This window comes from Schistocerca cancellata, chromosome 5 (genome assembly GCF_023864275.1).
Source record: "Schistocerca cancellata isolate TAMUIC-IGC-003103 chromosome 5, iqSchCanc2.1, whole genome shotgun sequence".
NCBI classification, from domain to species: Eukaryota; Metazoa; Arthropoda; class Insecta; order Orthoptera; family Acrididae; genus Schistocerca; species Schistocerca cancellata.
The window spans coordinates 302,119,493-302,130,731 of NC_064630.1; the positions used below are offsets into that span (position 1 = coordinate 302,119,493).

General features: G+C 42.0%; 1 protein-coding gene across 1 annotated transcript in view; it reads left to right on the plus strand.

Moving 5' to 3' along the window:
- The window catches only part of LOC126188074 (uncharacterized), a 260,110-nt gene extending 253,486 nt beyond the window's left edge, over positions 1–6,624 (plus strand). Inside the window, exon 7 of the mRNA XM_049929523.1 lies at positions 5,380–6,624. Coding sequence (XP_049785480.1) covers positions 5,380–5,735 — 356 coding nt within the window. The 3' untranslated portion in view covers positions 5,736–6,624. The remainder of the gene's footprint in view (positions 1–5,379) is intronic.
- Positions 6,625–11,239: the final 4,615 nt, after the last annotated feature.

Here is an 11,239-nt window from a genome sequence, read left to right on the forward strand (position 1 = left end):
CATCTACAATAAATAATGAATGTCATTCAATAAAACAAAAATAAATCAACTAAATATTAATATCTAGGTTTCTAATCCATTTAACCGCTGTGGCATTGCCATTTATAAAAACTTTCCATGTGCCCTTATAGCGTCGTAAGAAGCACCCATTTTTGGTATGTCTGATACATCGTTTTAGTGCTTCACAGTCAAAACTCGGATACTCGGAGTGAGCCAGAGCACCGACCACATGCAGTGTGGATTCTGTTTAATTTGTCCCACAGTCTCCAGTTCCCTGTAATCTCGACACCACAGTATCGTCGTCGTATTTCTGGATCCATTCCCGTTCTTGGTAATTTCCCATGCCTTGGCAGTTCTTCTTCCAGAAACCTCTTACTTTGGTGTTACTTGTAGCTAGCTGTTCAGCGTATAGGAGTGGCGGGTGTCTCGAACGAAGCCTATTTCTTCGTAAGACGGGTGTGTCGTAATGAAGGAATAGTTCCTTATTGTTTTGTATATTGTGGTAGTCTCTAAGCAGGATCTCAGTTCCGAGAATCTGTGCTTAGCAGAGGAAGCCAGTAGACAGGAGTTAGGCTGATTGCATCAATAATCATGCACATCGTGAGCTGCGCATTGATGAGCCTAGTGTGACAACTATTACACCGTACCGAACAACAATACTCTGTGGCCGAAAAAAAACAGTGGAAGAACTGATGTAGGCGAAGTCTCGATTGAAGTCCCCCCCCTCCCCCCCTCACCCAAGTTGTGCCACAAAGCCTCTGAATGATGTTGTTGCGAGTTTTAATATTGGCTGATATGTTTCCCAGATGCTTTTTTGTAAAACGGAATGTGGTCGAGTGCCAAGGTACTAGGGCTATTTGTTGTGACGGAGACTGTTGCTATATAATTGGACCTTGAGCTTAGTGTTAGTTTCTTTGTTATCAAGGTAAAGCGCACAAACCTCGCTCTTACTGGTACTGGGGCTCCATTTCTTAAATATGAGTTAAAGACCGCTAACTCCTCTGTTAGTGTTCCTCTGACTGACCAAGCTCTTTCGATTGACAAGCCAAAGCGTTGTCTTCTGTATAGCAGAATTTCCTTGAAGATGTGTTTGGAAGGTCATAATGGCTGAACAGGAGAGGTACGAGAACCGAGCCTTGTGGCCGGCCGTTATTTAGTTTCCTTACTGAGCTTCTATTTTGGCGCAAGCAAGCCTGAAAGTATCGATCACTTATCATGTTATTAATAAGAAATGCTGTTGTCCGGCATTTAATTAATTTAATAATTTGTCAATCACACCTTCCCTCCAGACGGTATCATATGCTGTCTCCTGGAAACTGGCCTCCATGAAATTTGTTAGGACTAGTATGATCGTTGCAGCTTCGGTGAGGCCTAAATCCCGCTTGTTCTATTGGAATGTGTTCTAAAAATCACCCACTAATTCTTTTGTAAATATGTCACTCTAAGAGGTTTTACGTGCAACTAAGCAGGGAAATTGTCGGAAATTTCTGGAGGAGATCTGGTGATTTGTTAGGTTTCAAGATCGTCATAATTTCTGTATTTTTTTAGTTCCATGGGAAGTGTCCCTGTTTTAAAATAACAGAGAAGGACAGAGTCAGCCAGTGTTTGGCATTTCCCCCAAGAATAATCAAACCCCGGAGCCTTACCACTTTTAACCTGTGATAAATCGAAATTTCATCTACGGTGAATGAGGAAGAGAATTTTGAATCGCTTGTAGACTGAACTTTTAGATTTGTAGGCTCTTTTTCAATCCTTGATGTATGCTATTTGCCCCTGGACAATCTGAACATTTTTACTGTATGTTCAACAGTATGATTAAGTGAAATACCAGGCTTCTGATCAGATTTATTAAAGGAGCCGTCCAATTTACGGAGCAAGGACCAAGCCTTCGCACTTGAACCTGTGAAATTCAAGTTTCCTACCATCAGAGACAAGCGCACTTTCCTTGCATCATCAAAACTATGACGACGTTCATCTGCAATGTCACTCTCTCCGCTTATGTTAAATTGTTCTTGTCTCATTCCATCTCGGGTTATATTCTCCTTTATATACACTAGGAATATGTTTCTAAGCAAATCCAAAAACAGCTCCAACAAAACGGTTGTATGTCTGGGATTCTGGTGGAATCAAAGAAGTTTTTTTCCGGGTAGTCCTAGAAATCTTGCCAGTTTGCCTTTTCAAGATTCGATCTAGGTCGTGGCACTGACTTAACCAGTGGGATGGATAAGCCACTATTGAGACAAACAGGTCTGTGTTGACTACGTGGGAAGTTTGGAAATACTTTTCTCAATGCAAAAATAGCGTGATCTTTACAGTCAAACGAGACGAAACAGAGAGTCTGGGTTATAGTCTTTTTGCCATGCAAATGGTCTAAAGGCATCCAAATCCTTGGCGTCAAAAATTTGGTAAGGGTTACTATTTTCAGCCCACCCAACAAGTGCATTACTATAGTCGTCGATCCGCTGTTAAAACCACCAGCGTATATTGATAGATGGACAGTAATCGGTAGAACATTTGGCGCCAATCTACATTAGGTGGTTTACACATGATATGGATAATGAGCTCTTCAAGCTTTGTTGATACATTATGAATTTCATCAGATGTATTTGCTTTGTTTAGGTGTGCATGAACAAAGTCAGTTCTAACGTAAGTAGCAACACCATAAATGTTGTGGTACGTTGTGCCAATAAGGTCATACGCACATATCCTTTCTCATTTTCGAAGATCTTCTTAGTTTGATGCATGGGCTTCCCAGATTAAACCCACGTCAGTATTATTACCTAAAAGAACTGTTGACAATGGATCACTTTTAGATCGGCTAATTCCTTCTATACTTAGTTGGCAAACAAGGACTGAAGGTCCCAGTTTTCTAGTCATTTGGTTCTGAGGAGCACCTTTTGCTAGTGTTTGGTTACCTTAGCCTGCGTGCTTGTAGCCAGACGCTCTAGCTCATTTAGCGTTACCCATGATGCACCTGTAGTATTTTACTGCGGACGCGAGCTAGATTTGCACCCCACTGTGCTTATTGTTTGTTTCGATGTTAAAATATTTCTAGTTTTCGTAAACGCTTTTCCTGCTATTGCTCGTCTGTATTTTATATCCTCTTTACCTCTGCCATCGTCAGTCATTTACTGGGCAAGTAGCAAAAATCGACCGATACTTACAGTGTTCTATTGCATAACACAGCTTCTTCATTAGCGCCTCAGCTTTTGTTTCTTCTCTAAGTACAGATTGAACAACAGTGGGGATGGGCTACAAGGTTGTTTCCTGTTTTCCCAACTACTACTTTTATACCACGTTCCCCGACTGTCATAACTGCAGCTGGGTTTCTGTACAAGTTGTAAATTAACTTTAGCTCCCTGTTTTTTACCCCTTCTACATTCAGAATTTCAAAGAGTGTGTTGTAATCAACACTGTCACAAACTCTGTCTAGATATAAAAACACTGTAAAGGTAGCTTTTTCTTTCTTCACTGTACACTTCTGGCCATTAAATTTGCTACACCACGAAGATGACGTGCTACAGACGCGAAATTTAACCGACAGGAAGAAAGTGCTGTGATATGCAAATGATTAGCTTTTCAGAGCATTCACACAAGGTAGGCAACGGTGGCCTCACCTACAACGTGCTGACATGAGGAAAGTTTCTAACCGATTTCTCATACACAAACAGCAGTTGACCGGCCTTGCCAGGTGAAACGTTGTTGTGATGCCTCGTGTAAGGAGGAGAAATGCGTACCATCACGTTTCCGACTTTGATAAAGGTCGAATGGTAGCCTATCGCGTTTGCGGTTTATCGTATCGCGACATTGCTGATCGCGTTGGTCGAGATCCAATGACTGTTAGCAGAATATGGAATCAGTGCGTTCAGGAGGTTAATACGGAACGCCGTGCTGGATCCCAATGGCCTCGTATCACTAGCAGTCGAGATGACAGGCATCTTATCCGCATGGCGGTAACGGATCTTGCAGCCACGTCTCGATCCCTGAGTCAACAGATGGGGACGTTTGCAAGACAACAACCATCTGCACGAACAGTTCGACGACGTTTGCAGCAGCATGGACTATCAGCTCGGAGACCATGGCTGCAGTTACCCTTGACGCTGCATCACAGACAGGAGCCCCTGCGATGGTGTACTCAACGACGAACCTGGGTGCACGAATGGCAAAACGTCATTTTTTCGGATGAATCCAGGTTCTGTTTACAGCATCATAATGGTCGCATCCGTGTTTGGTGACATCGCAGTGAATGCACATTGGAAGTGTGTATTCGTCATCGCCATACTGGCGTATGGCCCGGCATGATGGTATGGGGTGCCATTGGTTACACGTCTCGGTCATCTGTTGTTCGGATTGACGGCACTTTGAACAGTGGACGTTACATTTCAGATGTGTTACGACCCGTGGCTCTACCCTTCATGCGATCCCTGCGAAACCCTACATTTCAGCAGGATAATGCACGACCGCATGTTGCAGGTCCTGTACGGGTCTTTTCTGGATACAGAAAATGTTCGACTGGTGCCCTGACCAGCACATTCTCCAGATCTCTCACCAATTAAAAACGTCTGGTCAATGGTGGCCGACCAACTGGCTCGTCACAATTCGCCAGTCACCACTCTTGATGAACTGTGGTATCGTGTTGAAGCGGCCCGGGCAGCTATACCTGTTCACGCCATCCAAGATCTGTTTGACTCAATGCCCAGGCGTATCAAGGCCGTTATTACGGTCAGAGTTGGTTGATCTGGGTACTGATTTCTAAGGACCTATGCACCCAAACTGTGTGAAAATGTAATAACATGTCAGTTCTTGTATATTTGTCCAATGAATACCCGTTTATCAGCTGCATTTCTTCTTGGTGTAGCAATTTTAATGGCCAGTAGTGTAATTCTCAAATAATCCATAGGGGTGACTATTTTCCCACGTGTTTCTACTTTTCTCCGGAACGTAAAGTGCTATTTATTGAGACGGGTTCTACCAGTTTTTCCATTCTCTTGCAAACAATACGTGTATTTTACAACCATGACATACTGTATTTTACTGATGGTTTAGCAATATTTTCATCCGTCAACGCATGCCTTGTTTGAAACTAGGAATGTTATATAATTCCTGAAGTCTGTCTCATATCTCTTGCGTACCTGGTGGAACAGTTTTATAACGATTGGTTGGTTTCAATTATACGCTACCTGCCTTGCTTCTTTAAGGTGTTTTTGATACTGAAATATGGCTGTCATGCGACAGAATAAAAGCGAAAAATTGTTTTACAGATCTTTGATATCCTCTTAGAAATAAAACATAAGCAAATAAGCAGTTATAATAGGGTAAAAAACGTGAATTTTCTAGGAATATGTCTCAAAGCGATTTTTCTTCCTTTTCTTTCTGCAGATAACAGAATAAATAATATGCTGGAAGACAGTGACAAAAATAAGCGGCCTGATGGAAGGGTCGCCCAGACAATCGTTCCAGGAGCAGCGGGGCTTCCAGGCAAAACTGCCGGCGCTGACAATGAAAACCTCAAAACCGACTCGTCCGCGCCCGCCGACCAGGGAAGCCATGCTGCAGACGCTGCAAGTAGCAACGAAGCGACCGGACCGACAAAGAAGGGAAGCCCTGACAACGTGGCCAATGGTATCTCGAGGTTATCTCAGCATCATATAAATAGTAACAGTAGTGGCATACCCATCGACGTGTCTGCCAGCAAAGAAAATCCAAGTATCTCGATACTAACAGACACCAGTTAGAAAGTTCGACTTGAAGAATCATCATTCTTCCATTGTGGATAAACTCCAGGTATGAGATGAAACTCGCACATAATATTTGCAGACATCTATTGTATATTAAATATGAAAAGACTTACTCTCTGAGCAGCAAAGTTATAACATCAGATTGACAACAGTGACAGAGGGGAAATTCCTGCTGGTACTGCAAGAGTAAGGGCCCTCAAATTAGCATGTCATTAAAGACATGTAAAAAAAGCAGAAATGGCAGGTTCAGATTTAAATTAACCCAAGTTATGCAGCTGTCTTGTATGTCATGTTTGTTACGCAGTTCCAAATTTTTAAATTGCTCTGGGTGGTGCTTAGAATTAATTCGATGGGATGAAAGTAAACGATGGAGCATTTGAGAAATCTGTGACTGGAGTCCAGTTAATCTTATATTTTATGTGGTTATTACACGTTGATATACAAGGGCATTCTAAGTGTTATCAGCTCCACCCTCGATAAATGGCACGCGGTTTCAAAACTGTTCAACAGAAGGCACGGAAACAAATCGCGATTCTAATTCCGTCATTTTATTAATGCGCCTCATCCGAGGCAATCGTTCGTGGGGATAGTTCACCAAACGTAGTGAAATTCAGATGACTGGAAATTTATTATAAATTTAAGAAGCAATACTGCTCGTACTGTAACTGAAAAATGTAAATTTTGCTTTGTTATTATTTGATTCTGAAATAGGTTATATCATGTAATAATGGAGACCTTGTATTATAATGTACTGTTAGGGAAAAATTACAAAACTGGTACATTTTATTTTCCACATACATGTAAATGATCGAACTAAGTCATATGTACAAGTCTTTGTGTAGACAAAGTATGTAAATTTCAATGAACAATAAAACTGTTGCTAAATTTACAGAGTTTTATTCAGTCGAAGGTTATCTGTCTGAGCGACAGCGCTTAATACTTTGTGTTTTGAAACAGTACTTTTATCATGATAAAAGCTTCACTTAGTCTTGAATGTAGAACCTCTGGAAGGTCAGACCGATACTGAAAAGGTCTCAGACAGTCACTATGTAGAGAGTTCTCTAATTTTGTGAATGTACTTAAAATTCTTTATAATGTTTATGAATTTATTGTTGGATTCATACAAGGAATCAAAAAGCTCCCGATGGTGACTCTTTCTTCAGAGATAACATTTTATAACGATATATATGGAAGCCATATGAAATTGTCGTTAGTTGTCTTGATTTAGCACAAGAACACCGATGTAGGGTAAGGTACCTAAAGATGATACAAAAGCACAACTTTAGTCCACATTTTTCAAAGAAGAAGATAGACTGTCATCAAAAATTGTAGATGTTGGAGGGTTTAAGCTGCTTTAAAATGACACTGCATGTATTTAATTCTTTAAAGTTGCAAATGTAGATTAGGAAAAAATAAAAAAAAATGTCTAATTTTTTGGACTGAAATCCTTAAATATGATACGGCTCGTCCAAAATGTAAGACACGTATCGTATTGTTATGTAAATTAAAAATTAAAGGTAGGAGTTTCCGGTCTTATATGGATATATGAGGTTCAGTCAAATGAAACCTGGTTAGTGCGTCTACCTTTGCCTAACAAGTAACGTGGCACCATGTAACTGCGAGTATGGTGGCGCCATTTATTGGTAGAGATATTGACGCGTGAGCACCGTTTGAAGTTGCATAGCGCCAGTGTGGTTTCACGCCGAAGGCAAGGTGGTCACACAAGTTATCGTCCACTACATGCAGGCGAGAAAGCAGGAATGACGAGGAGTGATTCGATTTTTGGCGACGGAGGGAGTTGGAGGCAGAGAAATGTATCGACGGTTGAAGGCTGTGTACGGTGTGTACGATGTGTCATCACATCGGAAATGGTTGCGGAAGTGATTGCTTAAGTCTTGGACAACCGCAGAATCATCGTGCACGAGATCCATCGGTTACTGTGTATTAGCGTGGGAAACGTACGACGAAGTGTGTGACTGGGTCCAGGCCTGGATCCCACAGCAGCCTACTAGCTTCTTCAAAGATGGAATCGACCGGCTAGTGACGCAATGGGATAAATGTGCCAACAGTTTTGGTGACTATTTTTGAGTATGTGTACTGTGTATTACTACATTTATGAGGTAATAAAATCGTTACATTACTTCACAATAGTGACCGAGTGTCTCACATAACTCTGCAACCTCAAATATCTCTGGAAGAACAATAAATGCTCTAAACTGGTTTTCACCAGTATGGACGTACGGCAGGGACTTAGGAAACCAAATACTACGCGAAATTTTAAAACGTAAACAAACACTATTTTCAACACAAACTTGTGTATTATAAATGGATACCCCCTATCACTTCGTACGAAATCAATAGCATGAAAAATCACTAAAATAATGTCGTTGGCTTCATCGCAATACGTCAGTTAAGCCCGAGAAACTGCGAAGCAAAGTTGACGCTTGAAATAAATGAAGTTTACGGCTAGCGCACGTCCTGAGACTCGAACGTGCACCTCGCGCTGCCTGTGTCAAGGGCTCACACAATAGGAAGGTATGTACGATCCACAAAAATAAATAAAATGTCCAATGCAAAGTTACGTTTTTCAAATTGTAAATGCATGTTTACTCCAGCGAAATGAGAACTAGAGCTACAATTAGAGATAAACATTTGAATTCACTTTGCTAAACACATTTACTAGTGACCTGTCGCCCACAGAAACTGTATTATTGTGCACAGAAAATACACCCACATCTTGACCAATGAAACTGTATCACGTCAACATATGTTCGAAGTTCAAATGGCTCTGAGCCCTATGGGACTTAACTTCCGAGGTCATCAGTCGCCTAGAACTTAGAACTACTTAAACCTAACTAACCTAAGTACATCACACACATCCATGTCCGAGGCAGGATTCGAACCTACGACCGTAGCGGTCGCGCGGTTCCAGACTGTAGCGCCTAGAACCGCTCGGCAACCTCGGCCGGCTATGTTCGAAGTGCCCTCCATTTGCATCAATATACGTTTGCAGACGGGTAACGAGAGAGTGTTGCACAGATTGTAGAGTTTCTACAGATATTGCCGCATACGCCGCAGTAATACGATATTGCATATCCTCTACCGTCGTTGGGGGTTCTTGATACACTGTGTCTCTCACTGCGACCCAGAGAAAGAAGTCTGATGGCGTCAAGCCGGGGGACCGTGCTGGCCATCGCACAGTACGTCCCAGCACCATCCACCTATTAGGAAACGTCGCATCTAGAACGTCTCTGGCAACTTTTGCATTGTGTGCGGGACATCCATCATGTTGGAACCACATTGATAGAAGAGGTTCCGATCCTAGATCCTTCATGAGGAGCGCTAATATGTGTTGAAGAAATGATGCATATCGCTGTCCATTCAATGTTCCATGGTAGAAATAGGGACCTACAATACAGTTAGCAATGATACTGCACCAAATATTGACACACCACTGTCATTGATGAGCAACTTGGCGAATCCAGTGGGGATTTTGCACGGACGAGTAGTACATGTTCCGCAGATTCACATTACCCTGTTTTATAAATGAAGCCTCGTCCGTAAACAACGTATTGCTTAGGGATACTGGATTACCTTGCAACTGCTGAAGTGCGAAACGACAGAATGCAAAAAGGGAATTCAAAGTCATTCCCGAACAGTTCTTGGTGCAGTGAGAAATGGAACGGATGAAACCGATGCCGATGCAAGATTCTGCACACATTATTGTGACATATTTCTACACCTCGTGCAATTTCTCGTACACCCACCTGAGTATTGTGCGCTACCAGTAACCAGAACAGCAATTTCGTTTCCACTGCCAGTCGCTGGCGTTGTACGTCGACGTTGTGTGGGAGCCCAGCTTCCTGTTTCCGTGAGTGTCTTGCAGATGTTGCCAATGGTTCGACGTGACGGACACCGTCGATCTGGGTAGCGTTCAGCATACAGTGTCACAGCTGCGGTTACATTTCTGTGACATTCGCCATAAATTAAAATACTATCTAGTTTTTCTTCATTACTGAAAGCCGGCATATCGACTAGATGACGGCAAATGTAATAAGCCACAAGACAGCAGTTTTAATGTGGTAACGTATGTGAACTACTTTACTGAATTACGTTACAGCATGGGAGCAGTTCAGCAGACCAGATTAGCAGACACTTGTACATTGAAGGTAGAGCGTGCCGTGGTAATATTGGTACGTTTACGGAAGGATACAGACGCCAGTGCTGGCAATCCCTGTTCTGAGCACAGTACTACATGCGATGGATTATGTAGGCAACCGTGACGCCGTTGGTATCCTTTACAAGCCACATATTTCAGAACTTACGAGGTTTAGAAATGTGAAACCAATTGTATTACCACTAATTGTACAGTCTTGCTCAAAAGTATCCGAACGACCTGAACTGCATTTCGCCTGATTCGCATGCAACCGGCATAGCGCGGCTGTCTAGCAGGTTCTCTAATCGCCCCTTGGTACAGTGGTATGACTATTGAAAATGGTTCCAACATGTCACCACTAGAAAACACTGCTCTGTATCGCAGTAACTCAAGATGTAAAGTAATACCACGATGCTACGAATATCAGGGAACACCTTATCACAGATAAGACTGTCCTTAAGGCTTGTAAGCTCACTTGTATTACAATAAATGACACACCTAAAACGCTACCACACTTATTATTACGTCAGATATGTAATGCACTTAGTAAGTTCATCGTATTCATGATTTCCTCTTCAAACTAACATACAGTACTTATTATTTAACACAAAATGACATTAAAAATTTAAGTTATCCACGAGCAGCTAGTTGAGAATATGTATGAACTTCAAATGACACGACGAACCGTCTCGTTCTGCATATGGATTCAAACCCAGGTCAGGCAGACTAAGCAAAGATTTCGTGACTGAAGCAAACTAACAGTCACTCCTGATTAGGCACACAGAGAGTGATATGCTTCCATTTTAGACAGTATCAGTTAGCAAATATCAACTTTAAATTACATAACGCAAACATTTTTAACGGACGATAATTCCTCCCGAGCATCTCTTGTCCCTGTTAACGAACTGCAAGAGATGTCAAATATTGCTTCTTCACAAGTAACGTACTTGAAATGCCGTGAGGTAAACCTTTGTGTTGGACAGGGATTCGAACCCAGAAGCTAATCGGAATGATATCGAAGCGCAACCAACGGTAACATATCGGATTTCCTTGGCAACAGCTAGATGTTTTAACTGAAATGACGAGACGAAACATTAATTTTTTCCTTCCCAGGACTCCAGCCCGGCACCTATCGCTGTCATATTCTAGAGAAAACGAACGTTAAAAATGGCTTTGTTGCACCAGCAGCAACATGTGAGCATCTTTGAACTAGAAATATATGACGAAGAGTTCAGTGCTCACTGGAAATAGAGTCCCACACATATCGTTGTTGACTACACGCAAAGAACGTCAGCTACCGAAATTTTCTCTACCAGCAGCTCGGAATAACATCTTGAACTTACAG